This window comes from Heliconius melpomene, chromosome 13 (genome assembly GCF_056956725.1).
Source record: "Heliconius melpomene rosina isolate 202511_hmr_F chromosome 13, ASM5695672v1, whole genome shotgun sequence".
NCBI classification, from domain to species: domain Eukaryota; kingdom Metazoa; phylum Arthropoda; class Insecta; order Lepidoptera; family Nymphalidae; genus Heliconius; species Heliconius melpomene.
This window is the reverse complement of record NC_140401.1, coordinates 8,914,054-8,934,589: the sequence shown is the minus strand read 5'-3', so window position 1 is coordinate 8,934,589 and position 20,536 is coordinate 8,914,054. Positions and strand designations below refer to the sequence as shown.

The 20,536-nt window shown below is 30.1% G+C and overlaps 1 protein-coding gene across 7 annotated transcripts; it reads right to left on the bottom strand.

The window, feature by feature from the left end:
- Positions 1 to 4,901: 4,901 nt before the first annotated feature.
- On the bottom strand, positions 4,902 to 20,173 carry LOC146532859 (proton-coupled folate transporter-like). Of its 7 annotated transcripts, none has more exons than XM_085196042.1 (8): positions 19,995 to 20,173; positions 16,031 to 17,120; positions 12,106 to 12,259; positions 9,678 to 9,779; positions 7,013 to 7,150; positions 6,726 to 6,809; positions 6,239 to 6,395; positions 4,919 to 5,188 (listed from the first exon to the last, which is right to left on the bottom strand). In XM_085196042.1, exons 2-8 carry the CDS (start codon positions 16,829 to 16,831, stop codon positions 5,047 to 5,049), a joined length of 1,578 nt encoding a protein of 525 aa, XP_085052168.1. In that variant the 5' UTR covers positions 16,832 to 17,120; positions 19,995 to 20,173; the 3' UTR covers positions 4,919 to 5,046. The 7 variants fall into 7 exon arrangements, with proteins under 7 accessions (XP_085052167.1, XP_085052168.1, XP_085052169.1 ...); XM_085196043.1 differs by having other exon boundaries at positions 16,031 to 16,990; XM_085196044.1 differs by having other exon boundaries at positions 16,031 to 16,978.
- Positions 20,174 to 20,536: the final 363 nt, after the last annotated feature.

Below are 20,536 nucleotides of genomic sequence, written 5' to 3'. Positions count from 1 at the left end.
GACTATAGATAATTATATCTTTCTTATTGTTTTGTTTACACGGGAATACGAAACGTATTTATACGTACGTATGTACTGTAAAAGATTGTTTTATTAAGTTTGGAAAATTTTCATGTACATGGTAAGTAAAAGATTAAACAAATACTTTGCAGGTGTAAAGCTACAGATTGTATTTTTATAAATAAGTGTTTTAATATTGTATACATATGTAAAATTATTATAAAATAATAATTATTATTATAGCGCTACCTAGAGACTACCTTGCATGGGTATTGAGAGGTGATGTTGATTATTTAAAATTAAAAAATTAAATAGTATTTTATTGAATAATAATATTAAATTAAAAAATAGTAAATTAAGATATAATAAAAAAATTGTAAATTAAGATTAACATCGTCACTGCAATTAAAGGTCAATATGCCCCTATGTACGAGTACGTACATACGTACAATTGGCGGATAAAATCCTTCAAATTCTTGGCGATCCCTTAAAATTTGACGAAATTTCTTAAAGTACCACCTACTAGCAAAAGGGAGAATATCCTCACAAAGAGAAAAAAAAATCGTCAATAATAGGGGTCAATACTGTGAGATAGTATTGACCCATGATCTGAACGTGGAATTTTGAAGCTGCCATACCTTCTTTTCTGTCAATATTAATGGCAATAACAATTATTTTTAATCCAGCCTTATCTAACTTTAGCAATAGATAATCATTTAGAAATAGTTATATTGTGTAATAAGCAAATAATATTTCGCGACTGATATCCAGTCTTATGTCTTATCTCCTATAAGGAAAGTGGGGAATCTTCATTCATACTCCTGTCTTAACACTAGGTTCCTCCTGCCTACCCTACCGTGTGCAGGATACAACGTGAAGCTGATCCTAAAAGGAAGCTAGTTATCTATCAAAAAATCTTCTTTATCTAAGCCGTTAAAAAGCTGTATATTTTGCTATATATTTTATCCTTTTTCTTAGTGTGACTATACTAATAGTTTGTATATTATATCTATTTCTTATTGTCCACCTCTAATATCTAAGATAGGGTCATCCGATCCGATCAGAACTTCAAGCACTAATATTGGATAGTGGACAATAAGGTGATTGGCAGTCGAAGAACAGAAACACAAGATTTAAGGATACAGAAGAGGAATTTTTCACTGCAGCAACCAACGATGTCTTCAACCTATCGCTGAAAATAATAAATCGCCACAATGTAGAATAAAATATTTTAATCGTTGCTGATTTTAAAATTACTAATTTAAAATAGTATCGTTAGTGTATATCTATTCTATTAAATCAGTGTTTCCTAAAAATAAATAATTATAAAAATGTTGGGATATCTTTTGTATTAATTATCTATTGTAATTCGATATCATATCACAGGGTAAGCCAGGTGTGTACGGTATACCTGTCATCTATATTTATAGTAGTGACTACAACAGTTACCAATTTATTGTGGCTTAATAAATTTCTATTAATCACTTTAAACTAGTAGCTTTAATTTAACATATATTATTAACGGACTATTTCAAGGCTCCTCATAAGCATCCAGACCAATCCGATGACTCAATCATCCTCCAGACAGAGATATATCTTTTTATATGGCTCCAACTCTGAAAGGGCCTTACTTTCAAGTTAGTGATTGGATGTAAAAATCAGCAACTTCAGAGGCCTTCAAAATTTAAGAGAGAGCCTTCAAAATTTAAAATGTTAATATATTTATTACGTACGGCCGTTGTTAATAAAAATCAGAAAGAAAATCTACAGATTTTTCAGGCATAGGCTGGTTGTCAAAAAGTATATAAGTTATAAGGTTAAAAAGTATATAAGAAGTATATAAGGTATATAAGGTTGTAAAAAAATATATCGATTTAGGCCAAGCAAGTGGCATCATGCTTACACTATATATGAACACACCCACAAATGTAAAGCTCATTATAAACCTCGCGGACTGTAGCTAGGCAGCGCTACTGCAATACGTTAATTACAAATTACTTACTTTCTAGTTCATTACAACCACTATTAGCCTAAAAGGTCATGGAATTGTGGTTTCATTGAAGACCTGTCATATTGGATGCATTTGAGAAAGAAGTAAAAAAAATCGGTCGAGTGCAAGATGGACTTGCCCATAGAGGTACCAATTTCTGGATTGTAGGCCAACGGAAAGTGCAACTTATAAATATTTAGATTTTTAACTTTAGGGGCTGGTTTTGGGGTACATTTTAATGAAATGAAAATGCAAGTGAAATGAACTGAAATTATAAGTTTGTAATGATATATTTTATTTCTATAAAAAAACAATAAACATTTTTTTCACTCTTTGCAAGTTTTCTGCTGTCGTTGCTTCGTACCAATTTTCAAAAGATGACTGGACCTGTACCCTAGACTCTGTAGGTTTTTGTTCCTTTGCGAGTTTCGAAAATTTTCGGCATAAACGGCTGTATATCTCGATTGTGTTGGCTTAGAAGTTTGATTTTTCACAGCTCCAATAGACAATAGACCTGAGCTTTAAACATAAATTACACCTAGATACCTCCACTCGTTCCTGAGAAAAAGGGTCTTGACAGACGGACGGACGAGAAAGTGATCCTATAAGGGTACCATTTTTTCCTTTTGAGGTACCGTCTGTTGTTAATGTACAACTCTAGACCAGCTAATCTATAAGAATTAGGGCAGTGGTGCCTTACCCCCATAAATAGATTGAACAAATTTTGTTAGTGGTATATATCAATATATGTTAAAAAAGTAGGCAAACAACCAAAAATATATGAAAAATACTTTTTAAAAAGAAATTGATTTAATAAAAAGCTTAAAGTACTTTTTATATACATTATATAATATCGATCAATTATATTATTAACAGTTATTAAAGGTATGCGTTTCTTTTAAAAGCTAGCAGTAAGTAAATTATTCGAATTATTTTTGAAACATGATGGCAGGATATAATAGCAAGAGGAAATGTATACCTAAACAAATCGTAATACTCAATGTTTTAGTAAAGGTACTTTTTAGTGCTAAGATTTTATTAGAATCTAACATATCTATCTACACTAGGGAATTGTAACAATTTCTTCTAAGTTGAATATTTCTTAAAATATAAATATATTTTTATTGCACACTAGCGGACCCGGACGCGGCTACGCCTGCTTCAACTATAAGAATATTTGTTAAATATATTCATGAAATTATTATCAATTTTCAATAGAATTAGTAAGAAAATATAAGCTTAAATAATCAAAAAGAATAATAAAAATTATCTGAGTTATGGAAATGAACCAACAAAAGTATTAAAAGTAACTAAAGGAAAGGTATTCTTAATATTAGAAAAAGTACTTAGGTACTAAAGTTTTCCGTGCGTGGGTACATAGATATCGATCGACTCTATAAAATAACTAAACATTTCTCGCTATTAAATAGGATAATTTTAGAGGGCAATATCAAATAAAATAAGAAGAGAATCAAAGTGTAGTTTAAGTTAATTATAAACAGCAAATCTATACTAATATAATATAGCGGAAGAGTTTGTTTGTTTGTTTGTTTGTTTGTTTGTTTGTTTGTTTGTTTGTTTGTTTGTTTGTTTGTTTGTTTGAACGCTAAGATCTCTGGATCTACTGGTCCGATTTACATTGTTTTTGTTTTATATGAAAGCTGCATTCTTCAGAAGTGCTATAGGCTATATAACATTACATTATACATATAAACTAATATATTTTAAAGTACTTTCTAATTTGACATGCAATTTATTCTGCCATGTTAATAACAACCGTCGCGTCGCTACGCAACCGTTACCGCGACATTTTGATATTGATCCTTATGAAAATAAATATAATAGTCACTTTTGGCATTTTATCTAGATTGAAATTATAGTTTACTGTATAACATTCTAATAAATAATTGAGGAGATGTCACTGATTCCAAATGACCTAGCCTACGGGCGGCATAGTATGACCGACGCGAACGGGCAGATGACGTTGACAGTTTTAAAAAATTTCATACATTTTCGAACTATTGTTAATTTTTATGTAATTATTTGCTATTTATAGTTAATTTAAACTACACTTTAGTTCTCTTCTTATTTTATTTGATATAGCCCGCTAAAATTATCCTATTTAATAGAGAGAAATGTTTAATTATTTCGTAGAGTCGATATCTATGTACGCACGCACGGAATACTTTAGGTACTTTTCATAATATTAAGAAATACCTATCCTTTAGTTACTTTTAATCCTTTTGTTGGTTCATTTCAATAACTCAGATAATTTTTTCTAATAATATGTATCTACTTATTATTCTTTTTAATTATTTAGGCCTATATTTCCTTACTAATTCTAATGAAAATTGAAAATAATTTCATGAATATATTTAATAAATATTCTTATAGTTGAAGCAGGCGTAGCCGCGTCCGGGTCCACTAGTAATTACATAAAAATTAACAATAGTTCGATAAATGTATGAAAATTTATAAAACCGTCAACGTCATCTGCCCGTTCGCGTCGGTCATACTATGCTGCTCGAAGGCTAGGTCATTTGGAATCAGTGACAGCTCCTTAATTATTATTTATTAGAATGTTATACAGTAAACTATAATTTCAATCTAGATAAAATGCTAAAAGTGACTATTATATTTATTTTCATAAGGATGAATATCAAAATGTCGCGGTAACGGTTGCGTAGCGACGCGACGGTTGTTATGTTATTAACATGGCAGAATAAATTGCATGTCAAATTAGAAAGTACTTTAAAATATATTAGTTTATATGTGTAATGTAATGTTATATAGCCTATAGCACTTCTGAGGAATGCAGCTTTCATACAAAACAAAAACAATGTAAATCGGACCAGTAGATCCAGAGATCTTAGCGTTCAAACAAACAAACAAACAAACAAACAAACAAACAAACTCTTCCGCTTTATTATATTAGTATAGATTAAATATCATAATATGTTATATTACGTTAAAATAACAATAAAATTACCCAATCATACCTAAAAATTAAAATTATTAAATATTTCGTATACAATCAGTCTTTAAAATTCTTAAAATTATAAATTTGTAGAGTCCACTGGAGGTTCAGGAAATTGTAATTTATCTACATTATTTGCCTCATTTTCTTTCTTTTCTTCCGCTTCTAATGCCTTCTTTCTAGCTTTTTTCAATTCTCGTCTGTGTTGCACATAGAACATTCTGAAATCACCATTTTTAAATTAAAAATAAAGATTTTTTTTAAGATATCTTAATCATTTTTATGAGAACATGCGCCATGCGCCTGTTAAAATTTGGTAAGCATAAACAGTGAAAAGTAAAATTTTTCGTTATAGTAGGTTAAAACCCTTTCTTATCGCTACCCTATATTTCATAGATTTTTCTATTACATGATATCGGCTCTTCATTGCTTGTCACTCATTCGCTTAGTAACGGAAAAGGGGAGATATCCAATAATTACATATTCAAAGTTATTAAAATTCTTCGCATAGCAAGTAAATGTATACAATTATACATACATAAATAATTGTGCACAATGTGCAAGTATATTTATTCCAATTTCGCGCAAAAACTACTGGACGGATTTAGATGGAACTTTATAGTAATATAGTTCATATATCAAAATATATAATAAAAATAATATACAATTTATTTATAGATTTCGTATAATTTGGTAACAATATAACAATAAGTGTAAGCGAGCGAAACCGCGTATGTGTTGCTATTGTTTGATATAAGTCGATTTTATCCAACAAAAAAAAGGAAATTACAATCAAAACAGTATTATAAAGTCCAATAGACGTTATATTTAAAGTTGTTGCTTTGGGAATAAAATTTCAACAAAAAAAACTTATCAAAATCTGATACTCTATAAAGATTGCAACAACAAGAGAATTGTTATTGTTATAAAAATGCATTTACATGTGGCATCGACCGATAATTTGTTATTCATTTATCCTTTATCCGTATTTTGTTTTAGATAAATAAGCTAATACGAAAATGTTTATACTATCTATTTTGAATGCTTGTATTTAGATTTTAAATATTTTCACTTAATTCAACCCTTTGTCATCCTAGCGCAACTATAATGAATATAATCCCCATTTGGAGTAACCTAAAGAATGAAGTGCTTATATTCTTTTTTTTCCCGATCACAACAACTTTTATTTTGTAGTGCAGTACTCACAAATAGAAAAGAACATCACTATTAATAATATATAGAACTCATACAACAATATCATTAAAACTCACCCAAGTATGAAAGATGCAGGAACAATAAAAGATGCACTTGTGAGAAACACAGTTCCTGGTAGAACGTGCAACGTTCTCATATACAACCAGGAGTAGAAGGGCTGGAAGACAAGTGATGCCAGCGTCTCCGTTAATGAGAACAAGGAATTGACTTTCGCTGAAAATAAAGATATATTTTTTGTTTTACATATTTCTTGCATATCGTAGAGCTTCTGCTGTAACTTAGTATTTGAACACTCTGTTCACATAATTCGGATATTTAAAGACCACTCAGGGGAAAAAAATATAGAATTTTATACTTAATTTCATATCTGGAGACGAATCTGGTCAAAAGTTAAAATTAAAGGCATATAAGTGATTTTAAATTTTCTTATATAAAATACGACATGGATTAGACAATATTCAAGAAGTGTGAAAGTGAAAGTTATCTTGCAAAATAGTGTGAATTCCATGTATTGTAGAAGAATAGAAAACATAATAGGTTTACCAGTTTCCTGCTTGTCCACCAATTTTGAAATGATCGAGCGTAAAGACGTTATTGTTGTTCCGTTTAAAATCTCGGCTAGAGGAACTGTAATAAAAATATTAGAATTACCTTAATATAATAAATAATGTTGCTATTAATATAATGAAATGTAATTAATTAGTCCGATTATGTGTAAATTCATGTGAGTTTTTGTTTTTGTAGTAAATTTAAGAAGCTGCAAGGAGTTCTCCTTGCAAAGCAAAATATTTAGTATGTAAATTATGGTTCAGCTTAATAAAAATACTTACTTAGATACATTTCAATATCGGTTTTAACGAATGCAGTCCAAATAGAGCCAAGGAACTTGCTTGAGACGGAAATAAGACAGAGCAGCGAGTCGTCGATCTGGAGCTTCCTACTGAGTATAGTTATAGAAAATATTGCTCCTGTAATAAAATAAAATACAGTTACTAAATTAATAATTTTATTTTAGCGTCAACATATAGCAGTATAGGCAGAGAACATGTAGTGATAAGACACTCCCTACTTCTGCGTGCGTGCGTCTCTAGTATTGTGTGTTAAATGGTGGAATTAAACGCAGTTTGTCTTACCAAAGCGGTAAAATGAAAATAATTTATGGTGTAGAACGAAATATTTTGTTCCTACGTACTGGTTACGTGGTTTTTCCTGTCTACAATAATCTATTTAAAAAACAAAAGTAGATTTTAGAATAGATTTTAGATGTTATTACAACTCTAGATTTATTTATATCAAATCAATTTTGTGAATATTTTATAGGGAAAGTCACATCGACAAGAATTTGTATTAATTATTAAATTTTAAAGTAATTATCATTTTGTAAATACAAATTTGACACAACTGAATTTAATTGAAATTATAAAAAATATTAGCTAACCAAGTCAAATTCTGTGTATATTTTCATCACTCAACAGAACATTTCTATTAGATATTTCTATGTCTATTATCATATAAAAATGTGTTCCGATATCACGAGTGATTTTTTTAAATATATGAAGTCCATTATTACATTGTTAAATATAAAAGAAAATACATAAATATAAAATTAAAAGTTGTAGTTTACTTTTGTAAGGTACAAAATACAAAGTAGAGCAGTAATGCTGTAGTGAACGTCGCATCCGACTTGCCGTTACATTGTTCATGTGAGACGAACCGTATAATCGCACTTATTCCTTTGATCAAAATCTCGATCCGACAGGCGTTGGTTTTCATTCTTATAAACGTTCTTGTAACCACGAGTACTTTTAAGTTTTCCATAATTTTCATAGAAAAAAATAGTTGGTAATCAATTTGAAGTTACTGAGTAACTGACTGTCAGACAATGCACAGCTGAGAATATGCAGAGAAAAAAGATAAAATCTGTCATATAGGTTTCTTAGAGAATGTACGTTTTCCCGTATGTAACAGGATAGACACAGATAATTTAGTGTTAAAACTGCAAAATGCCAATAAAACTTAGGGCATAAGGGCGAAAAGATAAATATTACTATACGATATACAGCGAGCTTTAGTTAGTTAAAATAACGTACAAGCAAAAGCCGCACACTATTGAAACATATGCTTAGAACAGGAAGAATTATCTCACAAACAGGATATGTAGTGGCCGTATAAGATATCACCTATAACTGATAAATTATCAAAATCAAAAATTTCATACGGACATTGTAATTATATTGTTAAAAATTGCCTTTTCACGGCTACAACAAAGATGTTAAGAGTAGAGTTTAAACTATCTGGCTTGTAAATATTCAAAAGGACATTAGAAGACATGGTCGTAATGCAGAAGATAGGAGAAAATAAAACACATGGCAGCACGATGAGGACCATGAAGAAAAAGATTAAATATTTGCTCTCACTAAATCTTTTATAAAAATTGGTATTGAAAATGTATATTTATTTACGATCAACATTTTTAAACTCTATACCAAATAAATTTAATGAATCCAATTAGAAAATTCTTAACTTTTGCGCTACGCCGAATTAGATATGTTCGAAAATATTAGTTTTCCCTCTCAACTGAGAAATTTATTTGATACGTATACTTACCTTTGGGTAAACTAACTATAACAATAACTTTTTCTTAGTCTAACCTTAAAGTAAGAGATGGCAAAAACGGTACACTTCTGCGAAGCAAACAAAATTTTGTGAAAAGTTTTGACAGAAAATTCCCTTGTCTATAATACATTCATATTTCCCTTCGAGTTTTGTGTAGGTATTCTTAAAAAGGATAATGTAAGGCTACGGTTATTTTTATAATATTCGTTTTTAGGATTCCGTAAACCAAATAGACGCCCTATAATTGCATGGAGCTATGAAACTGAAATGAATATCGAATATGTCTGCGGTTCCTTGGAGCATAGAAAAAAAACCAAGATTCTAAGGCAACTCAATCAAAAGATGAGTGATCCATAAAAGTGAAAATTTATACTTAAAGATATTTCATAGAAAAAAATCATTACAAACTTATAATTCTAGTTCATTTCATACCAAATAAATGCATACGTCCGTATGTATAATCCTGAAATTGGTACGGAACCGGCATGGGCGTCCGACTCATATTTCTTAATTTTAGGCGTATTGGCCTTTTTGAGTAATTTTTTCATGAAAAAATATATTTTTATTCGATTTTCTGTTCTCCTAAAGCAGAATTAAGTTAACTATAAATTAAAGTTACAAATACAAATATTTTTGCTTACAAGAATGATCTAACGAAAAAATCTATCGATAAATTAATGTGAATAATATTTTCCCATGGCATACGATTGGACCTCACACCTACTGTTTTTAATTATGTAACGTCGTGTAACGTTTAATTATGTAAAATCGTCTTTTTTATATAGAGAAACATAAAAAAATATATAATAAAATAAGTATTTATTTAAACTTACATATTTTATCCACAGTTATGTTATTTTAAGTTAAACATTGACTTACCGAATGAGTGCAGTATTATGGAGTAGCTGGTGAAGAGACTGTACTTGACCATGTCCCAGCTTAGTTGAGTTCTTACAAACAAGTAGAATATTATATGCTCGGCTGAAAAAAAAAAGAAATTTGCTTTATACTATTTATTTGAGATTAAAATTAAAAAATTTCGTCCAGTTATGTTATTTATGAAAACAGGTGATAGTTTCGGTTTCAAATCTCATTTCAGCTTTACTCTTTATTTCACATGTGGCAGGGTAGACAGAGAGAATTTAGTGGCTAAGACACTTGTGTGGAACTCAACGCGGCGCTGTCTTAGCAATGATAGAAGTTTACTTCCCTGAGTGAAGTTGACTTCACAATTTATTTATGTTGATTGCCATAAATTTAGGAGCCTTATTCCTGATCTAACAAAATATTAAAATAGACGCCGTCAAGGCGTAGTAGAACGGCATCTGATGGTTCCGGCTTTGGGTCCGGCGTCCCTCGCTCGCTCGTGGGATACTCAAATTTAAATATTTCGAAAACGAGTTGAAAATGGGGAATGAAGTGTCTTCCTTCTGCCTTGCTATATGCGGAGAAAACGCGCGACACTAAATACTGAACACTTACAAAATATATAAAGTAGGTAGATGCTAAATTCGTAATTCATATGTCACGTAGTTAACGCGTGTTTATTACAAATTATATACTATCGCGACAGTGATATTGTATTTTTTGCAACGTAGCTGCTGGAAATAATAATAGGAAATGAGACTAGCGATGTGAGAACGAATAATAAATGGTTTTAGTACAATTAAGTGTTGTAACTTATCTTTTTACAGGAAAAAACGAATATGCACATGAAAATATTTTGTGCCGTATTGTAGACATATAGATTTTAGAGATACATTTGAACTATTAACGTTTAAAAAACTAACACATATTGAACAGTTGAGGTGTGTTATATTTATAATACTAAATAATTAATTTTTGATCACAAATATATATAATTTTTCTAATTTTTGATAAAGCACGAAGAAATAAAGCAGAAAAACTACAAAAAATATTTACAATATTAAGCATTTCTTACTATATGCGGGATACAGCCTGAAGTTGGAAAAAATATTTATATATATGATTATTTGTTAGTACTATACATATACATATATCACAGCGATTAGGTTTAGCTGATAAGAAATCCGTTTGTAGGACGCTAGATATTTTATCGATATGGAGTTGTAAATTATTGTTATCAATTAACAAATTATTTTGTTATTTTCGGTAGGAAGTGGGGAATGAATTGTCTTAACATTAGGTTCCCTCTGCCTACCCCGCTGTGTGCGGGATACAGCGTGAATCAACAACCGTCGCGTGACACTGCGCCAATGTAGTTAGAACGTAAATACTCTGTTATAATGCAATGTTTACTTGGATATGCGACTGCAGAGTGTTTTGTAAACATGCTACTGGTCTAAAGACAATACTGTTGTGATACGATTGAAAATAATAAACTTTCTTTTAATAAAATCGATGGATGGATGAAATAAGTTTCTTGATCGTAATCTTTTAAGGTATTGCACAAAGGCGGCGCGGCAATATTTCTAGACAATTAAAATACATGTATGTTACAAATGTCTTTTAAAAATAACTTTTTCCTTATTAAATTCGAACAAAATCTTTATGTAAAATAAATAAAAGTCTTACCTCTGCTCAGATTAGATTAACAACCTTATAATCGAAGATTGGATTGATAAAAACAACACCAAAAATAATTTATTTTTTAAAATTTCAGAGAATATATATTTTTTTGAGGCCATAGTGGCGCAATGGAACAAGAGTGTGACTGTAAGTCAACGGTTGCGGGTTGATCCCCACTTTAGGAAAGCAATTATTATTTCTAAATATTTTAATTTCTTCGTTCTTGCACCAAGTATACCAATATATACTTCATAAAAAAAGTCCTTCTATTTCCATTAACATATTCCTAGGTTAATACTTGTGTTTCTTTTATTCTATGGACTCGAAACATAGACTATCAAACGCAGGAAGCAGCAATGTATACATGCATTTGAAATGTGGTGCTGGATATTACCTTACACTTACACCTAACACTGCAAAACGCATCAATGGATTCATACATGAGCTCAAAATAAACACGTGTTTCATATGTTATTCCGTCGATATAAAGAGAAGTAGCAAAAATTTGACACAGAACTTTCCGCCAAATTCTCGAGGCATTAACTTTTGAGTGGCGGTAGTTAACGCCGTCTTTTTTTTTCGCTGCCAGAGCGCTGATTTGACAATATCATTCCAAGTAGGAATCGAATCTAGAACAGCTGCGTTTATAGTCGCACGCTTGTATCTCCAGATGGGGATCGAACCCACAACCATATATTTACAGAACCACTGAGCCATGATGGCATCAAATAAATATAATATGTATATTATTACTTACACATAGATGGGCCGTACAAGATAAACAAAGCGACTAAAGTTAATATAACTTTAGATCGACGATTCGAAGGTCGCTTTCTATATGCTACCTGGACAGTATCTACTACGTGTGTTATGTCGAAAAACGATACTGTCTTGCTGTTGTCACGTTCAATCTGAAACGTTAGGAAATATGTTAATATTGAATAAGAAAAATTAAGCTAGCTCTAATTTTAAGAAGGAAAGTATTAGAAAACATATTATAATGAACATTTAAATACACTGAAAACGCAGAACTTCAGGCTGATAGGGTTCCATATCAGCTGCTCCAGATCTTCATTTTTATTATGTTGACAGAAAATACACAGGACAGCTATATTAAAGATATCTCTTAGAGATTAGATGGGTTGCTAAGGTTCTACGTCAGGTACTCCAGACCTTAATTTTTGTTATGTGGGTGGAAATTGTTTGGCATGTTGTTCAATTTTCCCCAAGGTAGTGTATTTATATCTCTTATAGTTTAGATAGGCTGTTAAGATTCCACATAAAGTATCGACATTTTCAAAATATTCTTTAGCCTATATTATGTTGCCTAGACTTAATAGCTATATAACAAAAAGTCATTCAAATCCATCTAGTACTTCCGGAGACTAGCTCGTACAAACATACAAATAGACAATTTTTTTTGTGGATTTGGTATTACTGTTCCTGAAACCCCCTCAATTATTATTTTGTAAATATATTCAATGTACAGACGCACCATTTTCACTGTTGTTGTTATTATTATAAGTATAGATAGATAGATAAAAAATCCATAAAAAATAATTAAAGAAAAACATTAATAATATAAATAGAGTTGTTAATAACTTACATAAGTGTATAATAACCTAACAACACGTAATACACCTATTTAACTACACTTTTATAATTATACTAGCAGCTTACACGCGGCTTCGCCCGCTTAAATTAATGTTATATTATGAAATTTAATGTTAGAAAATCTTTATATAAATTGTAGCCTATGTTTCTAATGTATAAGCTATACTACTGTAAAGTTTTACTAAAATCCGTTCAGTAGTTTTTACGTGGCAGTGGAACAGACATCCATCCTCACAAACTTTCACATTTATAATTAGTAGGTTACCGCTATTCTGCAAAACAACAACACGTGTACAATTGTATATGCCTCGTTGAAATGAAATAATCTTTTATGAGTCAATTTAATCTATTAAGTATTATATCTTAGATATTTTTTTAATTTAATACATCTTGGGTTTAGAGATAATACATTCCCACCATTTTGTAGGCGCTTCGCTTTGAGTCTTCGTTTGTTTAATGACGTGATCTAAGGCAATGCTTTTTTTACCAGACGGAGAAAAAATACATTATGTATAAATTATAATTTATATTTTTTATTCTCATATTTCGCTCTAGCAATAGAAAATATGGCGTTGGGTTCCACCATTGAACATGTAATATTTTGACATTGGTTGGAAAGTGGAGAACGGAGTATACGCTGTAAAGTTTGATCTACGTCTGAAAATATATAAACATGTATAAAATTACACGTAACTAAACCACAGGTACGGTTGTAATAACGTCGCGTCGTTATAAAACCGCGTAAGTGCCAACATTACCGCCGTTTGTGTTTGACATATTGTTATTATGTGCGTTGCGGTTAATTGTATGCGTAGACCATACTTTTTAGCGTTTCAATATTATAAAAAAATGTATGTTTTTAAATCCTACAATTACCATTTCTTTCTATAAATTAGTGTTAAAATACTCCGTTTACCACTTTCTACCCTTTTTTGGAGATATCTCTCCTTTCCCTAGTGGGAACCGAATCAAATACTTGTGGTATATAATTTTATACAATGCATTCTAACTACTATAATTACGCATTTGCATACACTAAACTCTATGAATAGTAATGATGAGATAAATAATATAAATATTATTTGTGGCGCAGTGAGATTGATTGTACGCGCGAATAATTATATTTAAATATTTTTATTTCCCCGCCATATAATTCAACACAATCAAAAAAGCAAACAATTATGTATCGGTTTTGCTGGATTTATATGAATATCCCCGCGTAATAAATATCTATAATAAGTTACATTTCGTAAATTTAAGTTATTAAATTTGGCACAAAGCGAGGACTTATATTACAAAATAAGAAAAAGAAATCGAATATTTATAGGTATTACATAAAAAAAAAATACTAATTTATATTTGTAATTCATTTCATACGATATATGACTGCAAGCTATTAATTGTAATTCCCGTCGACCTAAGATCCTGAAATTGGTCCCTTACCAATCCAAGCGCCGGTGTGTAAGTCCGACTCGCACTTAACCGGTTTTTTATTTTCTTTGAACTCAGATCCAATAATATTTAAGACATACAGACATGCTATTTAGACCAGCTGAGTAACATATCGTCATAATCATATACATACACTAGTGGACCCGGACGCGGCTACGCCTGCTTGAACTATAAGAATATTTTCGCGTCGGTTATACTCATACTGTGCCGCCCGAATCAGTGACATCTTATTTATTTATTAGAATGTTATACAATAAACTATAATTTCAATCTAGATAAAATGCTAAAAGTGACTATTATATTTATTTTCATAAGGATGAATATCAAAATGTCGCGGTAACGGTTGCGTAGCGACGCGACGGTTGTTATTAACATGGCAGAATAAATTGCATGTCAAATTAGAAAGTACTTTAAAATATATTGGTATATATGTGTATATAGCCTATAGCACTTCTGAAGAATGCAGCTTTCATACAAAACAAAATCAAAGTAAATCGGACCAGTATATCCAGAGATCTTAGCGTAACAAACAAACAAACAAACTCTTCCGCTTTATTATATTAGTATAGATATATAACTTCTAGTGTAGTGAAGTATTACTTAATAAAAGTCATTGACTTGTTAATCATAAGTGCAATGAATAAGAAGATACTTTATTCAATTATGTACTCTATTTTTGTATGGGAAAAGTCGTCTTTTATCGTATTCTTAATGGAGAAAAGAAAAGAAAAGAATATATATTATATGATATGAAAATATAGTGATGAATTAAAAAAATTACACTCAAATTTCAACATTTCATTTTAACAACGTATATTTTAAAAAAAATCACCCCCCACGGCTATTATATATTTAAAACAATATAATTATGTTTATGTACATACGGTGCATGGATTGTAAACAAAATTCCTAATCTTAATCTCCCGGTAATATTATTTTTATCTAAGCATTTAAGACATTAAATTGTATCGTACCATTACTTTTACGAATTTTAGATTGCCTGCCTATAGCAATTATTAATGTACTATTAAAAAAAAATCATAAATTAAAATGCGTTGTTAACTAATTCTCATTTAGTTTAAATAGAAAAATTAAAGAAACTCCTTAGCATCCCTTGAATTCACCGTATGGGTTCTCATCGCCTCATCGCACATCTCAGTGCCTGAGAGTTCCATTCCTCCAAGTGTAGGTTTAAAAGATCTTCATTGAAGTGCCCATTCTGCCCATTCTCCACTCTATACCTAACTAAATTTAGATTAATCCTACTATACATGACGACGACGCTTCCATAATATACAATTCACTCAATATCATTAAGAAAATAATAAGATATAATAAAGTTTCCATTCCTAATCCTCATATTAATAGCCCTAATAAAATATGAAGGTAACGTATAGGTATTGTTTAGACTTTGTTAAATAAGATATGAAACACACGTGTCAGTATTTTCTATGTTAAACACTACATTATTATATTTACATAGTACATGATCTATTGCCTAGAAACCTAAGATAAATTGTTAATTGAATTATGATATTGATTTAGTTATTAAAACTTAATATTATAAATATCTAGAGCATAAGTAATAAAATTAAATTTAAAAAATATATACTTACAGTAGGATATCCTTTGTCCCTTAGCCAATCATCAGGTTCCTTTAGACAGAAACAGCCGTATAGAAGAACAACGCAGAATAAAGCAGTTGTCATAGAAAATATTCCATAATATCCCATTCTTTGAAGTAAAATGCCGCTCATTCCAATGCCAATAGGCAATCCACCCGTCATACAAAAATTGACTAAACCAACTCTAAATGTGCGAGATTTCTCCGATGTTATGTCACTAATGTAACTGAAAACACCTAGAAACATCGTCACCCAGCCTCCTGTCATGGCTGGAAATATAGTCTCTAAAAATACTGTTACTTGGACTGGAATTTCATAGAAGAAGTAAACGTTGACCAAATTGTTTATAGATGTTGCCAGTTCGCCAATAATGGGTAGTAAAATGCAAAGTTTTCTTTTCCCAGTCCTGTCACTCCAGGCTCCCAAGAACATGATTATGATGCAAGGCAGGGCAGTGTGTAGTATGCTCTTCCAAATATCTATAGAAGATATCAATGTTTGTACCTCTTTTTCATATTGTGAGTAGTTGTTGCTGGTCTTCTTTACTAAAGCATCACATATCTCTGATGAAAAATTAAGATTGACTCTGCACGCTTTGTCCAAGTTAAAATTTCCCATAGCAAACCTTGATATCACACTTGGTACTATAAGACCTGCTAGCAACGGCTCTACGGTGATATTGTCTTTTATATGCCATAACTTCTCTGTGAAATCTTTATCCTTAAATTTCGCTTTTTCTTTATTTAATGGTTTTTCTTCCCTTTTATTAAAAGATTCTTCTTTTTCTGCCATTATGATTAAATTCAAGTTATCAGCACTTTAATAATTAATTTCCTTTTATTTCCATTTTACATCGATCTATTGTAGCGTGAACGACAGTCTGACTTGTAATGTTTAATTAAACACAATGAACCTCAATGTGACAGATACAATAATTGCCTTTAATATTTACTTGTCCGATATATTTATTTGATATCAATTAAGCGTAGATAATGATAAAACGTAATTGCAGATAATTGGCTTTTGTTTCACGTTGGATGGATCAATGTATACATTTTTTATGATGTATTTTATTACACTACTATGAGAAATGTAAATGTTAGTTTTCTATTAATGTTTTTGTCTTTCTTATATTAATCTACAAGTGGACCTGAACGCGGCTACGTCCTCTTGAACTATACGAATATTTATTAAATATATTTATGAAATTATTTTCAGTTTTTAATAGAGAGATGCGTTAAGCAAGCTCATTTTGGGTGACGTTTTCTAACCACAAACTTTGCAAATCGTTGCTTAGCAACGGTCGCATAGCCACTGTTGTTATTAACATGGCAGAATAAATTGCATGTCAAATGAATAAGTATTTTAAAATGTCGGTATATATCGAAAATATTACAAATATGAGAAAAAAGTATCCTATGTTCATCCCGAGACCCTCGAGTATCTCTATATGAGTATTTTATCACAATTAAATTAACAGTTTGGGCCTGATTGCGTAAAAGACAGACAGACAGACAGAGTTACTTTCGAATTTATAATATAGGTATGGATTTATTTTTGTATTAACTCAGTACGTATAGTATATAATATAATATGTACCTATATATGTTTTTTAGTTATGAAAAATATTGAATTAAATAATACATAAATAATTTATTCTGTAACAAATTTAATTAGTCGTACGCCCTACAAAATATTTTAATAAAATTTTGGGTCAGAACTGGCGATATCTTGAGGCTTACTTAACCTTCAAACACGGCCTTGATTTTTTGGAAAGTTAAAGAAAGAATCATATGAAACTATCAAATAACGTATATATTCGAAAATATTGAACTAAAATATCTCAAAAAAAAAATCCCCTAGAAAAAGTTTAATATTTCAACTAGTTACTTTATTCAGCGATTTGGTTGAATTACTGTAAATATGAGAACACTTCAATTTTCTATCGCATTTAATAAGCACTTGGGGAAAAGATAGAGAATAATCAAAATTGGATCAACGCTGATTAACGTTTTAATCGTACTGAAAGCACATGAGTATATATATATATATAAGTAAAAGATTATATATAATACATATAAGTAAAAGAAAATATGTTCTATTTACTTTTGTATAATTATATAAAATACAAAATATTATTATATTTGTCAGTGACAAATTGTTAGGTAATTGACATTTATGGCCGCAACTATTCATACTTTGCGAAAACCAAAACATAGCTAAGAAAAAGCAGGAATAAGAAAGCCACGGACGAGTAAAGTCTGTGGCGTCAAGTAATTCAGTAAATAACACTATTGTGTTATATATATGTGGGATATGGGTAATTTTGTGGGATATGGGTGGAAGAAGAACAATCACAATTAATAATATTTTCTTCATTTAATTTATTTCAAAGAATGTCTCTGTATACTCGTGACAGCTTCTATCTTATTCTTCTAATTCTGACATATACAATATTTTATCTTTTTAATTTAATAAAACCTCTCAAAAAACCAATAAAACCTCTAAACTATACCACATATATATGACTATAATTTTTATAGCTGCACGCTATATCCCATGTCGCGTATTAGACAAAAATCTATTCCACTATTTATAAACCACTTTTACATTTTCTTTTTAACATTTATAAATGCGGGCCTAGTATCAACGCACTGCGTCCTACTCTTTTCTTCTAATTTGATTTGACGATCTAAAGTGATGTGATATGGCGTGTGGGGTGTCGATATTCAATCCCGCAATTTGTCTTCCTGTAGCGGGAAAATTAACAAAACTGTACTATTATGCCATCAAATATGAAATACATTTAAAAATAAATCTTATTTTACGTTATTTATTTTTTCTCATGATATAAACGAGAGAACGATTCTCAGATCAGATAATGCGGCAGGTAATTTAATATGACTCGCCGCAAAAGTATTAACACACAAATAAAAGAAATATACTTCTTTAAATACCATGACTAATTAAATGTACCTATGAAATTACAGAAAGATGAGTTAATCTACCAAAAACAGCATAATAATCGTAATCGTTAGTAATCGTTGTTTTAAAATATCAAATTTATGTATGCATTGTAATGTCTTCGTTCCCATCATCTTTCAATTTGGTCATCGACTTCTAAACTTAACATTTTCCTCATGATGATGTCAAATCACATTTAAAAGATAATTACGTAGATTTCAAAGTTAAAATATATAAAGTTAAAATATTGCGGCCCCCCAAAATTTTATTTGCAAAATGCATAGTTTTTAGATTTTTTCCTGAACTAGTACTGTAAATACCAGTAAATGCTAGCTGTCCAATTTCATTATTCTAGGTCAACCGGAAATATCCTATTAATTTTGATTTCCTTTTTTGCTCATGTATTTATTTTATTTGAAATAATTTTGATGATATAAATGACATGTAATGTCAGATTTCACAAATGTATACGGGTAGGTTTTGATTACGCGGCGAATTTTATATTAAAGCTAGCAAAAACTATGCATAAACGCTCGTATTTTTTTAATTGAGATGACTTGAAAGCTGAATTTTTACTGTGCTTTTAAGGATCGTAGTCCTGTTGATATCTTTACGTGATCTTGAGATAAATGGTCCTGATATATGGTAAGTCAATAAAGTACAGTCAGACAATAAAGTTAGCCTATGTGAAGTTTTTTCGTTTGAGTTTTAGGGATCCAAAAATGAGTAAATGTAAATATAATTTCATGGAAATATTTTAATTCTTTTGTATATACAATGTACATTCATACTTTTTTACGATATTTACTATTATAACAACAAAATTGCGGAAGATATGTAAAGCTTAAAGCAAAAAATATTAAAATATAAATTAATTTCTAAAGTTGATCCATCCAGTATCTATCGCTATTTTAGTAAAAAAATAATTTAAATAATTACAATTAATAATTATTTAATAATATTTAATTATTAAATAAATCTAGAAGCAAACCAGTTGATGGTTGATTGTGGTTAATCCTTGTATCATTTCACTTGCACTTTAAATTTAAATATTTTTATACTCAGTTATAATAAAATGAAAACTATTAAATTAACTCGATTAAAACTTTTTAATAAAATTAAAACAGTCGATACATGAATGTTCAGACGTGTAAACAATCTGACAACCATCCAAGACTCTGCACAATCCACAACAAAAAATCCAATATGTTTAGTACCAATATATGTCTTATTACAGGGTAACAAGGCTTACTCTATATTTATAGACAAGGATACGATGATGTAGTATGAGTATCTAATGATTCACTATTTTCCACATTATTTTCTATACCATAAAATATAAAATCGCGTAAACTTTCTGTATCCTCTAAGGCAATTACTTACTTAACCAATTTCCTTCGTCAATCCTGTCCTTTGTGGTCATCCTAAAGTTAGATAAAGTCTAATCTATGATCTCTAAAAATAGTTGAACGACTAAAAAAAATACAATATTAGTATTAAATATAGGATTTAGTTTGTTTTTTTTCATGATAT

Excerpts from the sequence above, each read along its gene's own strand:
- LOC146532859 (XM_085196042.1), bottom strand. The coding sequence starts at position 16,831 with ATGGCAGAAAAAGAAGAATCTTTTAATAAAAGGGAAGAAAAACCATTA. Across the intron at positions 6,810-7,012 it reads CGATATTGAAATGTATCTAA|TTCCTCTAGCCGAGATTTTA; the intron begins GTAAGTATTTTT and ends TTTTTATTACAG. Across the intron at positions 5,189-6,238 it reads CCTGCATCTTTCATACTTGG|AATGTTCTATGTGCAACACA; the intron begins GTGAGTTTTAAT and ends TGGTGATTTCAG.